This window comes from Varanus komodoensis, unplaced genomic scaffold (assembly GCF_004798865.1).
Source record: "Varanus komodoensis strain SLA01 unplaced genomic scaffold, ASM479886v1 scaffold6_1, whole genome shotgun sequence".
Taxonomy (NCBI): domain Eukaryota; kingdom Metazoa; phylum Chordata; class Lepidosauria; order Squamata; family Varanidae; genus Varanus; species Varanus komodoensis.
The window spans coordinates 4,923,315-4,947,064 of record NW_025336345.1 but is presented as its reverse complement, the minus strand read 5'-3'; the positions used below and the strand labels follow the sequence as shown (position 1 = coordinate 4,947,064).

The window sequence follows — 23,750 nt, the reverse complement described above, 5'->3', positions numbered from 1 at the left end:
AGGTTCAATGTTACCTCTCAACTAGTAAAACAATTTATTAAAACTATCCTATCTTCTTTTGGGAACAAACAAACCTATACAACAGGAGTTTAAAATGCTTGAGCTGTCATAGAAAACATGACTTGAATACAAAAAATGTGTTAAGGTGTCTTTTGACAGGGAATGTTTATGTACAGAGTAGTGTTTCCACTTGGAAAAGGTCCATATTTTAGCTGACCAGCAGTCCTGTTAGATATCCTTAGTTGTGAGAAGCAAAACTTGTAGTAGCTCAATTTTTTCTGCGATGGATGAAGGAATTGGTTGCCCCAGAATCTCAAAGAGTTGCCTTTGGAAGGTTTGAATTTTGCATTCTATATCACTTCCTTCAATATAGTCATTTGATTGTAGTTTGGGTTTAGCAGCCTTGAGAATTAATTTACTTCTTTCACACACAGAACTTCTTAAGTGCCCTACAATGAGGAGGAAACAATTATTGAATGCTGATGGAGATTACTTGCAATTATCAAAGGCTATTTCTCCCTCTGGTATTTGGACCTAAATTCTCATGAAAAACTGCTTAAATCATTGGAAGCTTTTTTCCCTCCTATATGGAACAGAATCTAATGTTAAACATAAAACAAGGTGGGCAACATCCAGGCATTCTTTCCATGAAAAAAATTGTAGGGTTATATAATGTCCAGCTACAGAAAGCTCAAAGAGTTATATTTAGTTTGGTAACATGCTATATGTTATAAATTATGTACAAAGGTACCTTGGCTCACTTCATGACCAAATTGGGTTGTGAACAGAAATTTCTGAAAAATTTTGCCTCAGGTCACGAACTCTGCATTGGGTAATGATCGCGATTGTGCCTGCCCCCCCCCCCCCCAGTGTCCCCGCAGTCACCCATCTATGGCCACAATCACAGTCGTGCTCGTGCAGGGATGACAGGTGCAATTGTCATGCTGGGGGTGGGGAAATGGCCATGTTTGTGCTCAGGGTGTGTGTGTGGCGGGGGGGGGGGATGGCCGCAATCTTTGTTGTTCTTTGTCACTTTGCATCAAATTTTTGTGGTTAAAAAAAAAAAGTTACAGAACGGATTAACCTTATTTACATTGAACCTTATGGGGAAATTTAACTTAGCTCACGACCAGAGTCCTGGAACGGATTAAGTTCATGAGCCAAGGTACCACTGTATAATTTACAATTATTTAAGTATAGAAATATAAATTACAGTGCAATGGAGTAGTGTCAAACTGATGCCAAATTTGGTGTCAAACTGGTGGTCTGCTGCTTTGGAGGTGAAACCTGGAGGGTGAAATGGCCCCTGGACCTCTGAAGTTGCCCATCTCTGGTTAAAAGGAACAAGTCCTTTGCAATTACCACAAAAGTGATTTTGAGGCATAACTGTATTTTCAATGATAAAAAGGTGTAGATTTGAGGAGGTAATTGTATTAACTAAAAGTTTTCCTGTTATACTGTAAATGGCTTTTTAATGAGTAATGAGCAAGCACATATGGAAGCAAGTAGGTTTCTAGTGGAGATGAAAGAGCATGACTTGCTCCGGCTAGGGACTCAATGCACAAGCTGAGGGAACTGAGGGCAAACTGCTCACCTAAGACTATGCTGCGATAACTCAGCAACAGTAAATTCAAGTAATGAAGCATCTCGTCCCATCTCTGCCATGTTTCTTCATTGTCCTGTAAAACAGTATTTTAGATCTGCTTTATATCAATTTAACAATTTTACAAGCTGTAGGTGGTTCTATGACCTCTAAAGGGCTTGCGGAGAAAGTGGAGAATTAAATATTACATACCTATGGAAAGGGTGGGCGCAACCACTTTTTCTGTTCTTTCTCCCCTCATAAATGAAGGAAAGAAGCACTGAATTACCTGGTATGTGAGCAGCAGAGAAAAATGGTCCAGAAAATGCAGGATTGTTGCTAAAGATAAAGGCTGTTTGGTCCGTATTGTGCAGCTGTATTGGAAAATGAGCTCCAACACTTTGCATCGCAGGAGATGGCATTCCATACTGCTTAGGAAGGCTTCCCTGCAAGAAAAGATGTAGGGAAATAATTTGTTCCTATTTTTATTTCTGTACTATGTTTTACCAAGTGATTTCAAACCTTCCAGCTGTTGCACTGATTCCCTCACAGTCATCACTTCAGATTTGTTTGGATTGATATTAAGTTAATTCATCATGCCTTTTATCCCTGCAGAGGTATAACAGACAGATGAAAAGGAAAAAAAGTTTGGTGTTTACATATTGATAACTGCTATTCCATGATCCCAGTTGAGGGGTTATGGATACAAAAGTGATATCTGAAGAGCCCTCAGGGACATAATTTGCTCTTTCCTATGACAAGTAGTGAATCTAATTAGACCTGCTGACACTTGCTCTCTATAAAGGAGTAGAAACACTGGAGATCAAGATGATCCAAAATGATAGCATGGTCAGATTACTATCAAAAGCTGTAGAGAGGTCCTAAAGATAATAACCTATCATTGATGAGAAATGGGAATGCTATAAGGTTGATCAAGGATGTAAACTAATCCCTTATCAGTAGATTGAAATGGATCCAAACAATCAGATAAATTGCTGCTTGTCATCTCAAGTAACATGTCTACTCAAAGGTAAGCAGAATGAAACCAGCACCATCTTCTCTGGGACCTGCCCTCTCTCCCAGCAAGAAAAGGCGTGGACCTAGGGAACTCCTACAGGCTCCCTATGCCTGTTTTATGGTTTAAGGCTGGATTTGGTAAGCAAGGGACTTAACTCTTGCCTCTTTCAAAGTAGCCAGTAGGCAACCCCACCAAAAAATGTATTAGCCGTACCCTCATCCACCCAGCTCAGGCAGACTAGTTGCCAAGCCACACTTTACTGCTGTGAATGCTAATGTGTACTCAAGCACAGGACAGGTTTTAATAAGCTTATCTGCTTCATTTCCCTCTGGTAAACAGCCCTTGTTTTTCAGCCCAGAAGCTGGAGCACAAGTAGATCAATGACGCAGAACCAAATAACTGGTAGAAAGAAAAGTAGTGAAGTTCCTGAAGGAACTATGCCACTTGTGTTGTGTTTGTGTGCTAGATTAGTATTCATTTAAGTTGCTTACTAACGAGCTAAATGAATACTAATCTAGCATAATACTAGCTGATCTGGAGGACCAGTAGAGTGTTCCTATTTATATTCATCTAGGCTTCTATGCTGCTACTGTCAAATTCTACAAGCATATTGTAAAGTTAAGTCATCTTCATTTCATTGATTTAAGAAATTACCTCTGTTCTTCAAAATGAGCCCCTCTGTTCTTCAAAATGAGAACAATGTGGGTTGTGAAAACCTCAAGCCAATGTTCAGGTGGGACAGAGGGCTTCCCATATGGGAGAGGGGAGTGCAGAGGGAGAAAGTCCTCTTGGACTAACAGATATACTCAGTTTTATTCCTCATGTGGTTAAAAGTTTCTGTTCCTCATAGTACTTTGGCTGAGATGCCAGATCTATCCCAGACCTTTAGTCCTCTAGGTTGAACACAGAATGTCTGAAGCTTGCACTTTGCCCAAAACTAATTACTAAAGAGTGTAATTATTACATAGCCAGAGGCAGAAGGGGCAGCTAGGTATCAATTCAGGACTTGCTTAAGTGTTTCCTTACCTCTGGCAGTGCTTGGGAATATTCAGCACTGAAGAAAGCATAATGTCTGCAATTTTATGGGCACTGCAGTTTGGAGACTTGTCCACTTCTACAGCTATGGAAAGCATCCTCTGGAGAAGTGCTACCACCCTAAGCCAGAGACCAAGAATACAGTGTTAATTCCTCCCAACTCCATCCAATGTAGTGTAGCCAACCATGGTCCTAGCTAGCCAACATCACCTTCAGACCCACCTAGGCTCAACTGCTGCCTTCCAGATAATTTAGACAACAGCTCCTTTCATTCTTAATGAGTAGTGGTGGCTGGGGTGAAAGGACGCTTAGTGTGCATTCACACACACAGCTAAGCAAAGTTGTGGTCACTGCATTGCAAAGGCTCTGGCCTTGTACATTCAGACAGTTGCATGGTTTCTATTGATATAAGTTTCCATGCATCTCCATCTTCCCTCCAAAAGGTGGCACATCCCATCAGGCCCCACTGCTTGAACTCAATCCCTGGATGCACGACCCTGCCTATGTTGCCTGCCTCTCCCTCAGTGGCCCACACACTGGCCTGGGTGTGCTCTCAGCTGGGTGCTCCTTTCTTTTGGGCTGCTCAGCAAAGCAACTGCCTACTCACTGAGTAGCAGTGTTGCTCCAGGGTAGCGCTGCAGGAGTGTGCTCTGCTGCTCCCATGTGCTTTGTGCATGGACATTCACACCCACCTCTACCACTCCCTCCGTGTATGTCCACGCTTCATCATGCACAAGGCTTGCACATACTGCTGGGGCTGTCCCACTGCAGCCAGGTGCATGGAGAGCATCAGTGTGGGCACTCCTGCCTGGGGCAGAGGGTGCATGTCTTGCTGGGCAGACTCTCCCAATGGTGCCTGACTGGGCATCTGCCTCGGAAAGCTTGCAAGCAGGCTGACAGGGCAGTATTAACCTCACAGCTGGGGGGGGGGGAGGGCAAGGATTGTGGGGCAGGAGACAGAGTCTCCTTGGGATGCTCAACCTGTCGGTGAAGTTCCAGGTGCTGCCTATATGATCCTTGTGTGCACTGCAGCCTCCACATGAGGCTCCACAAACACGGTGCCACTTCAAAGTGCTGCTCAAGACAGGGCCGTGACCAGACTGGAGTGCCAAGCACAGCTGCCGCCTTGGTTGCTGCTACTGGAGATGGCAATGTCCTGTTGCTGATGTGATCCTGTCACTGCCCTGGACTTTGGAAAGGCAGCATATGGACAGAAAAAAAGCAGGGCAAGGCAGCCGGTCAGACTGGCTACAGCTGCCTCAGCAGTTGTCAGGCAGAACAGGCCAGCAAATAACGCAGGCTGGAGCACCTGGAGCCACTCGTGCCACTAAACTCAATGTTGGGAACCAAATGTGCCCTACTTCACCCTGGATGCTTGAATGACAAGCATGATTTCAAGATGGCTTGTGTGTGAATGCAGCCATTGTCTAAAACACCTGGAAGGTGCCAGGTGGGGTGAGGCTGCTTTGCTGCAGAGCCATTTTGGAAGAGATAGAAAGCCTGGTTTTTGATCTGAAATGTGGTCCACCTGGATTATTCAGAGTGAACGACTGAGATGTGAGCTTGCTTCAAGCAGTTTGGCCAGTGTTATGTTACTGTTGCCAAGATGCCTTCTGTTTTGTGGGGGCTCCACCCAGCCATTGAAGTGGTTGAATCCAATCCCCATACAGGACAGCTAGATAAATGGTATTTGCCAGCCTTCTCCAAGCTGGTGCCCTGCAGGTGTAGTGTCCTGCAGTTGCCATCATTAGCTGCACTGATGGAAATGAGGGGTGTTACAGTGCAGTGCATCTGGAGGCAGTAGGTTTAGGAAGGCTAGTCTATACTGGCATGTATAGTTTCCAAGAAATATGGGTACTACATGATCCAAATGTCCTTGCAGCTGCATGGAACTCCACTCAAGGGAAAAATCTATTTTGTACAGCTATCAGTGTGTGGTATGGGCAAAAGCAACTCAAGGGAGGCCCTGTGCAAAAGGTATTGATTTTTCTTTCTTGTTGGCATCCTCTGGAGGCAAGACTGGGGCTTGCCAAGGTCAGACTTTAAGCCTAGCGACACAGAGAAGCATCCTACATTACCAAGACAACCCTTCCCCTAAAGCAAACACCAAAGACAATGCATTCAGGGAAATCGGTGTTTCCCTAGTGCACCTGGCCATCCTAACTTGCCAAAGACATTAACCCAGCTTTGTATAATTAAAATATAGCATGGGCGGGTGGGTAGGGAATCTGCAATGCATAGCTCAAAGAAGAAAACATCTCTTCTGCTTACTTTTGATTCTGAAATTTTAAAGCAGCATCATTTGTTTGAACTGTCTGGCATGAGCGTGGTTCTGGCAGGGAGGAGCAACTTTCACGCCTGGATGTTGCTGATGCTGAAGTACTGCTTGCACTCTGCAGAAGCATTTTGTCGTGGGAAATCTTTGCGCCTGTGACTACAGCCACTAGCCATTCAATCACGTTCCTGGGACAGAAACAGGAGCCTTTGTTAGGAATCTGCTTGTGTCGGCTTTGCCTTGATCTCAGAGGTCCACGGGCTTTGTCCAAGTGTGGCATTACAAATAGTTAGAGTACTTTAGGCAGACTCACATATATGAAGGTTATCGAGGCCCATTGCCCAGCATAACTATGAGCTCAAGTAGCAGAAAGCCCTTGAAAAATAAAATTCCCCAAGGTCTTGGCTACCTGATACAAAGGGACGTTCTTACGAGGCTAATTACTTTATGTTGCTGAAGCACTGGTCACAGGAAAGCACCATCTTGGCAATGGATTTGGGCAGATTGTCTTTTTTGGCCATCTCCTGGAAGTCGTCCTCTAAGGTCTGGATCACATACTGCAAGAATAGAAGTCGTCCAGGATTTTTTTCTTCCTGAGGGAGCCAGGCACAAAATCATGAGTGCGTTGGAAGGGGCAGGGGCAATCTGCACCACAGCCCCTTCTGCTCAGCAGGGAGCACAGGTGAGGTCTTCATGCAAGATGTATTTGCCACTATTGCAGTGCATGCCAAAAGGGCAGTACAGTTCCCACAGTGTTGAAAACATGATCTTGTGTCACATACAAGTAACTGGAAGAGGTGGAAAGAGGTGTGTGCAGGGACATGGTCCTTAAAAGCAAAAGTGGGTTTCCCCACCTTTCAATTGACAGCTTCTTGCCCACTCACAAGACATCAAGGGGAGGGAAGAGGTGCTGCTGCTACTTGTTGCTGTCCTCCCAGAGGGTGATGCCAAGACAACTAGTATCCTCATTCCTCTCTACCCAGGAGTATTCCTGGAAGTAAAAGCAGCTCTTCTCCCATGTCAACTTCCCCATATGATTGATGGCTGACTAACCCCATTGATGGTGAACTGGTTCACTTCTGAATAGTTATTCCATCATGGAATATTGCATTTAACTCTCCAGTCGATTGAGCAAGTCAGAGAAAGAGATGCTGGGAGGGATGAAGGAGGCAGGAAAGTAGCTGAAGGCTGACTGATGAAGCTTATCTCCTTAACGTTGCTGCAGTTTTGCCAAAGCCTAACCTGAGGAGGTGGCTTTTGGGGAAAGCATCAGGTGACATGCCAGTGAGTCAGGCACGACAACATCAGTACAAATGCCAAGGGTAGACCATCCTTTCCCACAAGCAGGTCTCTTTTCACAAACAGGTTCAGCATGGCAAGTGGCAGATACAAGAGCCTGGACTGACGCTGACAGGCACGAGCCAATCATAGGCTGCTATTACACATATCCAAGGTGAGGAAGCAAGCTGCTTGCTCCAAATAGGCTAGGCAGCAGCCCAGCAAATGCTCAGGGGAGCCAGGGCACTGTCTCGTCACCTCCAGCCCTTGTGTAGTGGGGCAGTCTGACTGTGGAGATATGTGGGGTCAACTCAGTCTGTTCTCAAGGAGCTACCTATTGATGGGCAGCTCTTCCTCTTACAATTTTTTTTTTACCCCAGAGCAGATAGCCTGTCAAAAAGAAGGTGCTTGCAAACAGAGGATTGTGCTCTGTGAAGAAGGGCATGCAGCTGCCCTAGATCCTACACGCACCCAGGAGCGAGCCCCAGTGAACTCAGTAGGAGTTGCTTTTGAGTATTCATGCACAGGATTGCACTGAGTTGCAAAGCAAAGGCTGGCAAAATCACAGTCAAGAATCGCCCGTCCCATACAGTACGCATGTGTGAAATCAGCATACCTGTTCTTCCATGACCTTGCAGAGCAGCTGCCAGTCCCACACCACTGTGTCAACCTCAGCTGGGTGAAATCTAAGATTCAAAATTAGGCTTCTCATATCATCAAATAACCTCAACAGTCTTTTTTGCCAGTAACCAGAATGGCACATTCCAAAGCAACATCCATATTACATTAATATAGAGAAAGATGCATTAACTATTATCAGTTGTGGTTTTCAATTAGCAAGGCACTTTCCTTCTTACAGCCCTGGCAATATAAAAAGAGCTGGGCTTCCCTAACTGAGCTCAGCTTGATCTGCACATGTGTGGATTGGGCCAGCAGCCATAGGATTGCCCTTCAAATACCAGAGCCCAAAGTCATCCAGTGGAGCTTAAAAGTGGGAGAATTGAGTGCAACAGAAAATTAAGTCATTGGTTACATAAAGCATAAGTCAAATTGTTGAAGTAGCTGCCATGGGATATAATGAAGTCTGCCAGCTTGGATGGCTTTGAAAGGTGATACACAAATTCATGGGGGAACAGGTTAGCAAAGGCTACTGATCAGAAGGGATACATTTTGGTGCCAGGATCAAAGGCAGTACGCTTCTCAAAGCTAACTACTTGGAAGCATAAGCAGGCGAGTGCTGCTATAGTCATGCCATGCTTCTTATAGACATTCAGTTGACCACTGTGGGGACAGGATGCTGGGTGTGATAGACCTTTGATCTGATTCCACAGACTACTCCTATGTTCTCTATTTCCACACCTGGGGATCATAAGTAAGCTACCTATGGGATTCTATTGTTTCAGCCATTGCTTTGTTAGGGAAATTGTTTCATTATAGGCAGGCCTCTTCCTGCTGAGGAAAGTCTGGGTAGAGTGTATTTGGCTCCCCAGTCAAGGTGCTGCCTGGGGGAGCCAAATATGTTTCACCCAGGCTTTCCCTGCTAGGAAATGCCTGAATGGAGTGAAACCCACGTGAAGGATGCAGTCACTCCTCCTTTGTGTACCCTGCACAGGGAAGGCAAGAGAGGAGCCAGGGGGCAGAACCATGGCTCAGTCACTTTCCTACTCTTTCAAGGCCTCAAGGGGTAAAACTATCTTGTGGCTGGAGGTTCCCACCCCAGCATTAAATGACCACTTGACAGATAATCAAACCTAGGACTGTAATTTATTCCACAATCACAAAGCTGAGGAAGGAGCTTTTGCAACTGAAAGGATTAGTAGTCCTATGTAAGAAAGAATCAAATATGAGAACTAGCACAAAGGATACATACGCCTGGATTTTCATTAACAACATGTAAGCATCCTTCTGCATCTCTTGTGACACATCCTGGCGCTCTGGACTCAGCAGAATCTGGCTGACCACACAGGTCATGATCTCCTTTGGAGGGTAGTACCGATAGGATACATAATCCGTAAGGAAGTCCAAGGTCGCCTGAAAGCATTTTTCCTCAATGGTGCTGGTCACCATGCTCAGTCTCCCAGATGGGATCCGTTGGGCTTTCAGGGGCTTCTTCTGTGAATACAGCAAGATGTCAACATGACATACAATTCATAGACACTGTGATATGGTGCTGAAATGTAGATATGGTTCAGAGTTTTTTTTTAAATTGCTTTTTACCATGGGACATTTTCCACTCCTTAGAAATTCATACTTCCATAAAATCGACTAGTGGCCCAGCACTAGTGTAAACCAATACTTGCTAGGGCAATGTGGGAAAGGGGCATTTTGTGTTTGAGTTTCAGTGCCACTGCTGACATTTAGTGGCATGGCAGTGCTTTTCCCATTGTTCTACCAAGTGCTAGTTATGGTGTGCAAATGTTGGTTTACTTAACACAGTGTCATTAGAACTAGCACTAGAGTCCAGTTTGATATTACACATAATACCCCAGATGGGCAGCTGGAATGGATACTTGACTACTGAAATCTTAAAGCTAAACTGTAGTATTTTTCTGGGTGACCCTCTTTAGGGAGTGCATATTAATGTGTACAACTCTTCAAACATCCTAAAATTAGGAGGCTAAAATAAGGATGGCACTGAAAACTGTTCTCCTAATATAAAGGGAAGAGCGTATTGAGTTATTTACTCAAATAGTTCAAGCATTCCAATAAAAACAATTTGCTTTCTTTGAATATATACAATTAAAAGACACAAAGGATAATTTACTGATGCAATTTCCTACCATGTATTGCTGTTCAACACTTTTGGCCACTGGAAAAACAGCTCAGACATTTAAAATATGCAAATAAAACCAATGAACTTTTAGCCTTGTTTACTAAATATAAAAGCAAACATATTAAAATTCTCCAGTAAGTTTTCCAATTTGGAATTTCTCACAGGATTCATATTACTGCTCTGCATCAAGATTTGGCTTGCTCCTTTGGTTTGACAGAGTTTATTCAGAGACTCTTCAATAAACTGAAGCATTGCTTTTTAACCTCAACAATTACTTTGTTTATTTTAAAAACCTTTGGCTCTTTGTAAAGCATCTCTTGCATGTCAGCAGCTCTTATGGATGTGAAGGAATAACAGCAGACTTTTGTTGTAATAGCTTACCAAGCAAAACACTGGGGCTGGGGCCTTAAATGAAACCTGCTGGTGCCCTCCCTTTACATTTCTCTCAGACCTAGCCTGCATGGCTGAATGATTATAGATGACAAAAGCTGGCATCCAACAACATCTAGAGGACAAGTTCCTAATCTCTACTTGAGAAAGTTAAGGGTGGAAGGATGCTCAAACGTTTCCAGAGTTGACTTTTGGGGGATAAGAACACTTGGTCCTTTGTTATCCAGCTCATGGCAAACAAATATATGCCTGCATAAAAACTATGTGTTATATTTATGCCATATATTCTTGAAAAAAAAAGAACTACTTTGCTTTCTCACCCCATCTCAACATAAGGCCATTCTAATGGGGCTCACATTGAGGTGGTGTCTAAGTTTTGGTGGGAAGATTATTAATCTGGTTCCCTGGCATACCTGCTGGATAAGAAGCTTCTTCCCCTTAGCTTGCTGAAACTGGAAAGCCTTGCTTTAACAGTTTGCTTGATCCCACACAGAGGCAGCTCTATATTTGGAAGGAACTATATTGGGAAGGGTGCTCCCTACACAATCAGGTACGTTTGTTCCAAAGTATAGCTACTAAATGCTGCACATGTTCTTCTACTCTCCTCCAGTGGCAATCTCAGTGGCACACTGAGCATCTACCCTGATCTCCACCCCACCAGTGCAGGTGGGCACAAGCCACCACTGGCTCCAATATCACAAAGACCAAAGTAAGCCTGTTCACACAGTACACCCAGTGTGCCACATATGTGCCTTCAATCTTAGAAAAGTCTGCTTCCATTTCTCAAGATTCCAGACACCCAAATCACACTTTAGGAACTTCTGTCTCCCACAAATTACCTGTCTGGTATTCTTTTCTTGTACCACATTTTGGAGAAAGGGGTGATGTACAGGCACCCCATGGAAATACTGCCACGTTTTCAATGAGCCCTCAATGTCAATTCGCTTAAGCGGGCCCTGAACATTTGATTTCACAGCATTCGGTCCTGGGTTATTTGCTTCTAACAGAGGCAGATTGACTTCTGTCAGAGATGTGAAAATGCCCTTAGGAGGGCTGGAGAGAATGGGGCTTGGAGACTGTCTCTGATCAGTGGGTGAGGGCTGGGGGCTGAGAACTCTTCCAGCTGGGCAAGTACTGGGAGGTTCTTCCACACAGTCCAGGAAGGGCTGGCTTTCAGGGCTGTCATGGGCTGCAGAGGAGGAGGAAATGGCTGACTCCAGGTGTGCGCTTATCAAAGAGCCCAAGTCACTGTTGTAAGTGGTGTGGCTGCTGCTTTCAGAGTCCTCACCACAGCAGAGATGATTCGCCTCATCTTCTCTGGGAGAAAGTCGCTCACAGTCTTTGTTCCGCATGTCCACTGGCCTGTCAGATTTGCTGGCCATCCCTGCCACAGTGAGTTGAGGAGAGCATGTGGGCTGAGTGCTGACCGTTGCTGAATGTGGAAGGTCCTGAGCAAAGTAGCTGCTGCTGTGAAGAGGGCTAGCCATGGTCTCCTCATCCTCAGTCAGATCAATGATACCAAAGTCATTGCATGGTGATGTTTGTACAGCCATATCCTCTCCAGTCAGATCGATGAGCTCCTGCAAGGAGAAGAGCAGGGGGAGTGAGGAAAAGAGAGAGGATTCAATCTGCTTAACCCAGCAAGATGAAGCAACATATCCAAACAAAGTATGTCCATCCTTCCCAGCTCTGATTTATAAAACTCTCAATGGCTTTGTGGTCTGCATACCTGCTAGCGGTCTTCCCCAACCTGGTACCCTTCAGATATTTGGGACTGCAACTCCCATCATCCCCAGCCAGTACATCCAGTGGTCAGGGATGATAAGAGTTGTCTGGCTGGGAAAGTCTACTTTAGCGATTGCTGTACAGGTTAAGGCAAGTGTATTGAAACTCTTGTGGCCCGGGGGGAAATCTTGGCAAAGCTCACAGAAGGACACATTCTAGTGCTAGCTGGGGCTGAAGGCCAAAGAAGGTGAAACCAAAAACAGTTGCAGCAAGGCTCAAAATACTTTCACTTTAAAAGTCTTTCTGCCAGTGACTTATTTTCAAAGAGGCATTTCAAGCTCTTGGAGCAGGGAAAGAACCCACATAAAAGCTGGGAAATTACTGACTGACTGGTGGTTGAGGAAAGAGGTGGGACCAGTAGAAAGGGGGGCACCAATACTGGGCTGTTTTCAGCATCTGCTGTCCTGCTGACCAGCCACAGACATACTGTTATTTTGTTTTTAATGTATTTTAATACCTTTATTTGTTTTAACCTTGCACTGCTTATAGTTCCAAAATTTGCTTAGATGTAGAGTGGTATATAAATTATGTACATAAATAAACATTAAATAATATGTAACCACCCTGAGTTCTATATGCTGGAAGAAAAGTGGGATCTAAGTAAAATAAAGAAATAATAATGAAGCCTTGAGAGAAGTATCCCAGTCCCTCAAAATGAGGAAAGATCTGCACAAAAGCCAGAAAGTATCAGTGCTGGGGTAGAAAGGTGGTAAGGCCAGGTCAAGGGGAGTGGCCAGCTGGGGAGACTCCAGGTGTGCTGGATCTGGCCTTGGTTCAACATCCCTGCATTATGGATGGATTCAAACGAATTGGCACATTTCACTTGGGATTTTTAAAAAATCATATTTATTTATATTTATTTTTCGATTTATATCCTGCCTCTTTCCTACAAAGGGCTCAAGGCAGCTTACATCATTCTCCTCCTCCATCTTATCCCCACAACAACAACCCTGTGAGGTAGGTTGGGCTGAGAGTCTGTGACTGGCCCAAAGCCACCCAGTGGGCTCCATGGCTGAGCGGGGACTAGAACCCAGATTGTCTGAGTCCCAGTCCCAGGCTCTTAACCACTACGCCACACTGGCTCTAATATTGTTGCTGATATTAGTTTAATATGTGCATTGCTACCTATTTATATATTGTACTTGCAATGCAGTTGGGAAGGTGAGTGACTCCTTATCCATTGTAGTTTTGATTCTGAGCTTTCTAGGTGTGATCTATGGTACTATATGATGGTGAGCCTGTTTGGGGATGGATTTCAGTACCATAGATAGCTCCTAGAAAGCTCAGCATAAGAACTATCAAGTACCCAGATGGGCCGAACTGGATCAGGTCAGCCCCACCCAGCTCACCCACCCAAGTCTCCATAACATGCCCCAGAAAGCGCCCCTGCACCAGAATCTTCCATGTACATCATCCCATTATACCAAAGCTTTCCACATATTCAGTACTCATTTCCAACAGAAGCATACCTTCAACTGCTCAAAGGACACATATATGATACCTCAACCAGACATATATAATCCACCCACACAATCACAAAACTTCAACTAGTGGTTTATTTATTAAAACATTTTAATAAATGGTTGTGGCCAGGTACTGGTCACAGAGAGGACACCATGCCTGCCAACCCACTGGACAACATAAGAAACCACCTCAGTCACTAATGCACACCCTACACCCCTACAGGGTGTTGCCCTGTTCAGGGATACCCTGCAGTGGGCCTGCTCATAAGCCCCAGGGAGCTGCTGGTTGCCACTTTGCCCTGATAGTGATGAGCCACAGGCCAAGAAAGATTGCTAGGAGGCAGGGGAGTGGGGACAGTTCGCAGGCAGGTCTTAAAGCAGCAGACAGTCCTCTTTCTCTGGCGGTCTCCCCTCCAGGCATTGATGCAGACCTGCTTTGTTTCAGCAAACTGGCAACAGTCTGTGTCTTCCACCTATACCCTGGGCCAGTTACAGACAGTAAAAGCTTTAAGATCAAATAGGCAGGACTTTGGGGTACTTCTGGGAATTTTGGCCTATGCCCCAGTTGCCTTCAGCCCTGCCCTGATAGCTTTTCCAAAAATGATGTTGGCCCCTGGACTGAAAAGGGTTCAATTCCCCTGCCCTAGGGAGCAAATCAAAGAAAGCATATAATGACTTCAGTATATCTTATTATCTTGTGGGGATTTTCTACAGTTTTGCTAAATTAGGAGCAGCTAGATTTTAAATCCTTAAATCTAGTCATGCTCGGTAAAGGTTCTGGAGTGAAGAGTAATGTAGTAACATCCCCAGGTGAAGCACCTAAAAAGAAAATAATGCATGAGAAAAACAAAAACAACTGAACTCCAGGGACATTATGCAAGAAGTAAACACGTACGTGCACGGTGAGACTTACTGAGGAGAATTTACCATACAGGAAGGAGCAAAGCAGATGTCATAGAATTGCATTTCATAGGATGAAGCTATGAAAGTTCAGAGCAAAAAAGGGAAAACTCTCACTGCCCATCATGACAACAATTATTTGGGAGTGATGAAGTTGTAAGGTGAGGAACCAAACAAGCTTTAACATGAGTCTAGTATGCTGACAATGAAACACAGAAAAAGTGTCTAATGGCCATTTCTCCAATGCAAATTTGAATGCTGCCTCAGAATCAAAGGCCCAAAGGAATTCCATTTTGCCAGGGGAGCCCACTACTCCTCTCCAATCGCCCAGCTCCCACCTAGCCCTTGTGGATCTCATATAGGTAAACCCAGATTTCACAGGACCTTGGATCTTGATTTATTTCTCCAAATTTTCCTAGTTCTCACATTCTAATTAGCTTGGAGCCAATAATAAGATAACAAAGGTTTTTAATGATTAAACAAGTCACTAAGATAAAACTAAGAAAATGACATCTCATCCTGAATTCTGAAGAAGAAATACAAACTTAGGAAGGAATATAATTATTAAGTCCATAGATGTGTCTTATATACTGGGGTTGAACAACAAGTACCCTTACCAGATGTTTTGGCCAACAGCACCATCAGCCCTAGCCAGCACAAGTCAATGGTTAGGGATCATGGGAACTGTAGGCTACAGCAACTAGAGAGTCCCACATTGCTTATAAGCCAACAGTAGAGAGACAGTAGATATATTCTATCCTAGAAGAAAAAAGTCTAATGATGGCTCAGACTATGAAGCGTGCACAAAATGCTAATTGTTTCAGAATGTTGACCAAATGGTCCATGTCCTGGTATGCATATGCACATGGAATGGAATAGAAAACCGGGTTAGGGAAACAGAGTGCAGTATCCTTGAAAGGGGAATAGTCAGCTGTCTGAATGGCACCTTGAATGGAAACATGCCAAACTGCAGCATTTGGTTACACATCCCACTGGTTTGGTTGCCTTGATAAGAATAATGTCAGCTTAAGAAACATTAAAGATTATAGATCAGTAATGAGGAATGTATGCTCATCCAAATTTAGCTGGACTACAATTTCCATTAGGCCTAACTAGTGAAGGGAGAAGGATGACTGAAACTCCAGTCCCACAAAATCTGGAAGGCCTGGTGTTTCCCATTTTTGTTATAATGGCTACATTTCTTAAGAGTTCACACAGAAATTGCTAATCAAAAATTTGACATTGACCAGGAGAGAAGGCCTAGTGTTGGTTTTCTCAAAATGCTTTACTTGACATATTTCTATTCTCTTTGCTAACCAAAGTTCTCCAAATGGCTTACAATATATTTTAAAACACAGATGCGTAATGGGCAGGCTACAGGCAACAGCCCCTCACACTCATGTTCTCCAGGATCTGGCACACAGAGACATACTGCCTTGAATTCCTGGGATAATATCTAGCTATCATAACTAGTCTCTTGGTAGCATTATTATACAGCAAACTGTACAATCCCTTTTAAAGCCATCCAAATTGGTAACTACCATTGCATTTTTGCGGTAGCAAATTCCATAATTTAACAACATGCTGTGTGATGTACTTGCTTTTATCTGTACTGGATGTCACTTTCTTCACACCGTGCATAATTTTGCTCATCCCCTCTTTTCCTGAATGAAATATCTTGAAATGTTGTAATTCTTCCTCATAGGAAACTTGCCCCAGCTCCTTCAACATTTCAATGGCCCTTTTCTGCACCTTCTCTGGTTCCGCAATAAAATTTTGAGGTGTGGTGCCCAGAATTATATATAGTGGTCAAGCCATTTGTAGAAGGCATTATGCTGTTGCCAGTTCTATGTTGATTCTTTTTCTTAACATGGAATTTAACACTTTCATGGCAGCTGCATACTGGGTCAATATTTTCATTAAGCCATCCACCAGAGCCCTTCCCTGGGTCAGTCAGAGTCAGCTAGATGCCTTCAGTCTACCTGCAGTTAGCCTTTTTACTCTCATGTGCATCACTTGCTTATATTGATGAATGGCCTTTGCCATTTTAACATCTGCTTGCAGCCTGGAGAAGCTCTTCACTGAACTTACTTTAAAAAATTATCTTAAATTATTTGGTGCTGTCAGCAAATACAGATACCTCAGAGCTAATTTCTAACTCTAGATCATTTATGAAAGTTAAAATGCATAGTTCAGGTATTTGGGGCAATTCCAGTGTTTATATCCCTCCATTGCTCTGTCAATTTACTTCTACTCTCTTCTTTCTGTTCTTTAACCAGTTTAGGGCAGAATTCTATTAGGACGCCTGTAAATTCTTGAATTCAGGGCAGGAAGAATGGCAGAGGTGATCTTCACCCCTCTGTCATCCTGCTCTGTATTTTTACTAAATGGGCCTGTCAAGAGCAGCCAATACACTTCTGTCTCTGCTACTTTGGGAAGGGGCATTCTGATTTCCAGGTCTGAGGTTGGAGTACAGTCTCTGACCTCAGAGCTAAGAGACTGAAAAGTCCTATGGACCCTCAGGTGCTCTCTAGGAATCACAGGACTGCTTCCTCCAAGAGCTGTTTCTCTGTCTGAAGAGGTCATAGAAACACAGGAAACTAGCTTATACTGAATCAGACCCTTAGCCAATCCAGCATGTACAATCAACTCTAACTGGCAATGGCTCTTCGGGGTTTTAGGCATGCATCTTTCTATCCTTACTTGGAGATGCTGGGGAATGACTGGGAAGCTTCTGTATGCAAAGCTTTACCACTGAACCACAATCCGTGTCCCTTTTAAGATATCTTTGCTGTCTCTTTGTGTTCCAACTGCCCTCAGCCTTTTGCTGTTAGCAGCAAACTTGGCCACCTCTGCTGACCCTTAACTCCAGATTCTTAGTGGCAGCACAGGATGGGGCATCACCTTGATTGTTACTGACAACTTTTGTGCCTCCTGCTCCCCAGAGATAAATGGAAAGAGACAGAGGGGGTGGTGGTAAATTAAGTATATAAATCTCCCTTCAATCTTCAGTATTTCAAGTACCCCTCTTCTGCTGGATTTCCAGGCCACACCAGGTCTCCAATGAAATAACCCTGGGCTTGGAATAACTGCATAGTGGTGCTTCCTTGCCCCATCAGGCTGTTCCTTTTCTCTCTTGAAGCTTCTGGGTCCACCTTAACATAGACAGAAGAAGAGATGTGGGGCAGAGGAAGAAGTGCTTGACTTTCAGAAATACCAGCTCCCATTGAATGGCTAAACAAGGTAGGCTGCAGTAAGTCTCAGATAAAATAACTTTTATTCCTGCTGCAACCACCAAATTGTAACATCTGTATCTGTCTTTGTCAAGGTTCAGTGCCCTGATGCATGTGATTTCCAGAAACTGAACTTTATCTATTTCCTTATGTGGCAATAAAGAAACATGTCAGTGAATATAAAAGGGTCAAGTCTGGACCTATTAGGTGTGCGGGTGAAGTACTTCAGCAGCCACAAGTGGATGGACTTCATCCACTATGATCATACAGGTGCTATTTGAGGCAGCATGTTTGGAGAGTTTCTCATTCTGAATCTTGTACATGGATATATATCCAGTTGGACAGCTTGCTCCGATGGAACCATTTACAAACTGCCCAACAAATCAGAGGGTTATTGCAACCCTCAGAGTGGCATTTCTTCTGCTTTGGTCTTGAAAGTAAGATTGATTCTCAAAGATTGATTACTGGAAATCTTTTTGACTGGGAATCAGACTGTAAAGCAAAAGTCCTTAGGAACTGGTAGAAACCAGCTCCTGCTTGAGTTCATGAATACTGTGAAGAAGCTTCCATAAATAAACATTTCCAAGTCAGTGCCAGAGTAGAACCTCCAGCTCCTGTTCCCCAACAACCCCGTGGTGGTTTGTGGTAGTGGTCAGCCATAGTAAATAAGAAACAACTGAACTGATTAACTCAGCTTTATTGATTTTGTTGTGCTGACAGGCTGTACCTGCCTTGCTTTTACATGTGATTTTTAAAACTTAGCATTTGATTTTATTTGCAAATGACCGCTGTTAGTCGCCTTGGATGCCATTTAGTGGCAAGTCATAATTATGTGGGTTCTGCTCCAAATGCCTGAGATCAAGGGTGACATCCCTGAAGTTCTTATCCAACATGCTGGAGTCACTTGTAAACTGGCTAGGACAAAGTCTAGTTCTCTCATCTTACTCCATGTACAGTGAGATTAGAGGCAGTCACAATCCATGTGGTGGGTGGGTGGGTGGGGGGAGATTTCAGGAATTCTAGGTATCAGGAACGGGACCATTTGTCAAGAGATCAAACAGGGTAACAAATTAGGACAGCCTTCAACATCTAACCATCCAGTGCTTCCCTCCAAAGACATTTTAGTTGACTTAGCAGGCAGACATTTATAACCTACTTTGTTACTGGAGAAAAGGCAGTCAGTTCTTGTATCTTCTCTCCCCTTGAACAAAAAGGCACTGTGTTCTATACACACAACTCCACGATCAAAACCCTGACTTTAGCTTCTAACAGTAGATTCATTCGTACAGCCAATCTGAGCTCAGGCAGACATAAAGCAAGGCAAACCCACATTTGCCCTAGCCAATACTCATCTGGATGTTTAGATACTGGAGGCCAGGTGTAAACAAGGGTTCTAGCAACTCAGAAAACTGAATTTAGTACACTCCTAATTCTACATGGCAGCAAAATATGCTAGTCAAAAAGACAGAAACCAAAAACAAAGGACAATTAAAATAATGACAGTTAAGCCAAATGAGAAGAGATTATTATATAAATTGGGAAGCTGAGGAAATGCCTGGAAAGAACCTAAGCAGAATTAACAGAAAGGCACAGGGTGTCATGAAAATCTAAATGTATGTTAACAGCCACAAGACTGGAATGTCAGATCCATAAGGTAGAATGGTGCTAAAATAATTGCCCCCAGTAACATTAAAGCTCCTAATATGGAATTGTAGTCTTTATTTTGGTACGGTAATTTTATATTCATACAGGATATTTTTATATAGCAGGGTACTGCTGATAATATCTGAATACTGTAATCCCAGTTTGGAAGTTATTATTCATTGGAAAGTATCAATATCTCTGTTTTCATAAACAAGAATCTTGATGTATCTTGTAATAAAATGAAACTAGTATAAGACAACAGGAAAAAGGCCAGCTAGCAGATCAGGGCCTCCGTTAAAAGCACACATGCAGAGGAAAGACTTCATATAGATCCTAAATGAAAATAAAGTATGTGCTAGCCTTAAAAAGTTCAGGAAGGGAGTTCCACAATTTTGGAGCCACACCTGAAAGGTTTTCTGTCCAACAGCTGTTTTCCTACCTACAGAAAGTAAGAGATCTTGGAGGAAGCAATTTAGATATTGAGTCTTTAGGGCTTTCAGCTGCATAAATTGAGCCTAGAAATAAACTAGCAAACAATTAAGACCTTGTAACACTAGTTTGGTGTGGCAGACAAAAATTTGTCTGCCATGTTCTGAACTAGCTGAAGCTTCTGAATGTTTTTCAAGAGGCTACCTCACATGCCACCACAATACAAGCAGACTAGCTTAGTTGTTATTAGCACATGGACAACCATGGGTACTATGGCACTATGACATCATACTGCATAAACAATTGTTAGACAAGCACACCACTGTGCTGGAATTCGTTCTGTTTCAACTCTTTATATGCCACCCTGCTTCCTTTTACACCTGACTGTCTCCTAAGATCTGTGTCTGAGGTCCTTCTTCAGGAGCCCTCTTTGAAGGAGATCAGAAGAGTGGCTACCTGGGAAGGGCCTTTTCTGCAGTAGCACCCTGGCCCTGGAACCTGCTCCCCAGAGAGGTGTGCCTGGCGCTGACACTTTATTCATTTTGGTGCTAGGCCAAAACTTTTTTATTTTCCCTGTATTTTAATTATTAACTGTGGTTTTAATATTGGGTTTATTGGATATTCATACTATATTTTTGTATGCTGCCATCATACTGTTTTGTATTGCTGTCCTGAGATGTTTGAATAGGACAGGATAGAAAAATCCCTAAATAAATAAATAAGGGTTGAGTACTGTTAGAGCAACTACTGCTCTACTTTGGAGGTTGCTGTTTCTTCTTTGGCCATTCATCCCCACTGAAGCCCATAACAAAATTGTGATTGTGACACACCCTTCTACTCATCTGATTTTTATTCTTTTTTCCTTGGCACCACAAAGCTTATAGCATTCCCCTTGGCGTCAGAAAAACCTACTGGCCTTATTTTTTAGCTTTCTTCATTGCATACTTTTCTGTGCCCCTTTATCTAGACACATCTGTAGTCATATGTTATTTAATTTTCATTTCTCTTCCACCTATCTACCCCAGATGCTGGGGCATGCTGTCCTGTGACTTAGACTAAACACTCGTGATCATGAAGGCTGGCAGCAGCCTGGCAATCTTTAAGCCCTTTCCCCATATGCCCTTTTCCAACATGGTGCACTTTAGATTTCAATATGCATTGGTCTCAGTCAGCACAGCCAATGGGCAAGAATACTGAGAGCTGTTATTCAAAATGTCTAGAATTTGCTTCCTTTTCTTCTCTCTTCCTATTCTCTTTTCCTTGTGGATCTTGTCTATCAAACAGCAAGCCTATGGGCATGGAGTGTCCTTTAAAACATAGCACTGCTAAACAACAGTTTAAAAGTCTTAGGCGTTTTTAATTGTTGTTGCTGTTGTTTTAAATTGTGACCATTACGTCCAGTTGGCATACGGGGAGTTGCCACAGCTCTGCAGCAGAGAATATGTTTTGCATGCCAAAAGACACAACTTTAATCTTTGGACTTTCCATTTAAAAGGATCATGTGGATAGTGGTGGGGAGGGACATTCCTTATTTAAAACCCCGGAGAGTTCCATTAAGAAGTAAAATACAGGCCTAGGCAGACACAAAGTCTCCCTTGGCATAAGGCAGCTTCCTTGGTTTCTGTTTCCTTTGGTATTCTTACAAAGCAGCTGTGGCTCAGAGCAAGAGCAACTGACGTCATGATTAAGCATCACAACAGATCACAAGGGAAAGCAATACAAAGAAAAGCAACTGGGAGCACGTGCCAGTGGATGACTTTTATTCTGGAGGGATCTCGGATTCAGTGCCGCAAGCTCACTAACCTCCATGAGAAGGCACGGGCTGAAAGCACGTGGTATAGAAAATGAATCATTTCCTTGTCACATGCACACTCCTACAATTTGTTGGGATATGTCTAATTTTCTAAGAGTCTGCTTTTCTTGCTATTTCCCCTATTCCCCTCTCAGTATTAATGCTGCTACCAGGAATTTAATTCCAATCTTTTCATTTAACATTTCCTACAGTAATGTGCCCAATCTATAAGGCTCCTTCGTTGGACTATGCGGCCTTGACAATGCGACACTAATATTCAAACAGCTCTGAATGACTCTGAATTAACAATTTAAAAAACCGTTATTTGTGCGATAAGCATATTGGTTTTAAGAAGTTCAGTGACTTATTATATTAACAACTTCTGACGGATATCTCACTCTTTCCCTTCAGAATCACTCCTCACGCACAAATCCTTTATCTCTTGAATGTGCTGTAACCAGTCCTTATGTCAGTTTAATCTTTCCCTTTTGCACTCAGGTTTCTGTCAGCTCCTCTCTCACCCCCCCCCACGCCCCCATAATACTTGGCGACACTAGGTTTGTACTCTCTCTAGTCACTCATATGTGCTCGAAGTATTCCATTGCCTTCTTTAGAATCTTAAACGCTTTTCACGGCACCATGGAGGATTCTAATGAGCAGCCTGCCTATTCGGACCCTGGAGACTGCCGACAGACCACAACTGACTGTTAACGTCTGACAGACCGAGAGCTTTCTCCGTCTTGTCTCTCTCTCCTCGCTCACTTCCAAGCTTTGCCCACAGTCTCAGCCACCAACCAGTCCATTCTCTCTCATCGCCCTCTTTTGCCCTCTTTTGCCTCTGAAACTAACCAGCCTTTAAAGTAACACAGTCGTAACGCCTCAAATAATCAGTGATGCGTGCTTCACACACACACACACACACACGTGTGTGTGCGCCCGCGCGTGTGGACTGCATTCATTTCCCGCCTTTTCCTAAAACAACGTGAGAAAACTTCGTCTCAGCGGTGCCTTTCCCTCACTGGGTATTTCCCCGGGAATCCTGCCTTTGCCCGGTGCTGCTTCACACAGATCTAGCTCTCAAGCGTTATACTTCGGGGAACGTCTGAATCCAGCACGTACTGGTGTTCACCACTTTCGAGAAAACACTTCTGCCCGGCCGCCGGCATTAGTCGGGGCGCATGGAAAGGCTGGTGTAGCTGAAGAGGAGAACGGCTCACACATATCCCCTCCACTCCGGGCAAACGCCCTCAGGCAGAAAACGGAGAGGGACCAAGCAGCGGGACGGGCGGCAATCAGGTTAGCTGTCTTGGAGGAGCCTCCATGTTTACTCCTGGCAAGCTGCGCCAAACCGGCCCCTCACCTGAGGTTCTTGAAGGATGCGCTTCAGCCGCTCTCTCCGTCTTCTCCTCCTGAGTCGGGCCCGGCGCCGGCGGCAAAGCCGGGAACACATGCCGAAGCTTTCCACATCAGTGGCCGATTCGATGAAGATAACGTCGTCCTCGGCCATAGCTTCCTTTCCAGTTAGCTCCGCCCACCGGTGGGCGGGACCAGACGGGCGAGGGCGGTGGTAGGTTGAGCCTCCGTTTGTTTCTTCCTTCTGTCTGGCGCGCCGTTGTGCTTCGCCTCACTTTCTCCGATTTTGCGAACTTTTGCTGGCGGAGACTCAACTGCAAAGATTTAGCAAGCTCCCGTTTCCTTGCAACGAAGCGACTGATTGCGGTCCAGTGATACGCGTGTGCCCTCAGCAGTCGTTTCCGTTGAATGCTGTGGGGCTTACTCACAGGGAACTGGGATTGCAACTTTATTGGTTCGAAACACCTTTTTGTTTTCCATTACATTCATATATTGCCCAAGATCGGTAGACCCTCAGGAAGGAGTTTTGCCGCACAGACTTACATATCTGTCAATACTTGATGTTGTGCTTGGTGACAGCAGTGTTTTTGCTGATGAAATAATAAAATATTTGAAAAATGAAAGCGGCAGGAACACTGGCTTCACTTCTATGTGGAAATGGCCGGCCACTTATGGGGGAAAATGTCAGTCTTTCTGTGCCTATGCCAGGACATTTTTTCTATGCGGCTTTCTCACTATTTTGGGGAAGTGGGTAATAGTCGTTCCTGGTGTAATGCTTATTTATTTCCAAAAGTAATTCC

The 23,750-nt window shown here is 43.9% G+C and overlaps 1 protein-coding gene across 2 annotated transcripts; it reads right to left on the bottom strand.

Moving 5' to 3' along the window:
- Positions 1 to 10: 10 nt before the first annotated feature.
- Positions 11 to 23,120, bottom strand: SIMC1 (SUMO interacting motifs containing 1). Of its 2 annotated transcripts, XM_044450926.1 has the most exons (10): positions 22,958 to 23,120; positions 11,191 to 11,931; positions 9,059 to 9,300; positions 7,805 to 7,874; positions 6,355 to 6,503; positions 5,907 to 6,098; positions 3,627 to 3,755; positions 1,872 to 2,028; positions 1,595 to 1,679; positions 11 to 449 (listed from the first exon to the last, which is right to left on the bottom strand). In XM_044450926.1, exons 1-10 carry the CDS (start codon positions 23,102 to 23,104, stop codon positions 229 to 231), a joined length of 2,133 nt encoding a protein of 710 aa, XP_044306861.1. In that variant the 5' UTR covers positions 23,105 to 23,120; the 3' UTR covers positions 11 to 228. The 2 variants fall into 2 exon arrangements, with proteins under 2 accessions (XP_044306861.1, XP_044306862.1); XM_044450927.1 differs by lacking the exons at positions 3,627 to 3,755; positions 5,907 to 6,098.
- Between the last annotated feature and the right edge of the window lie 630 nt (positions 23,121 to 23,750).

Coding starts and splice junctions, on each gene's coding strand:
- SIMC1 (XM_044450926.1), bottom strand. CDS start 23,104: ATGGCCGAGGACGACGTTATCTTCATCGAATCGGCCACTGATGTGGAA. Junction 11,932..22,957: donor GCATCCTTCAAGAACCTCAG/GTGAGGGGCCGG, acceptor TTCTCCTTGCAG/GAGCTCATCGATCTGACTGG. Junction 3,756..5,906: donor TTAAAATTTCAGAATCAAAA/GTAAGCAGAAGA, acceptor TCTCTGGCTTAG/GGTGGTAGCACTTCTCCAGA.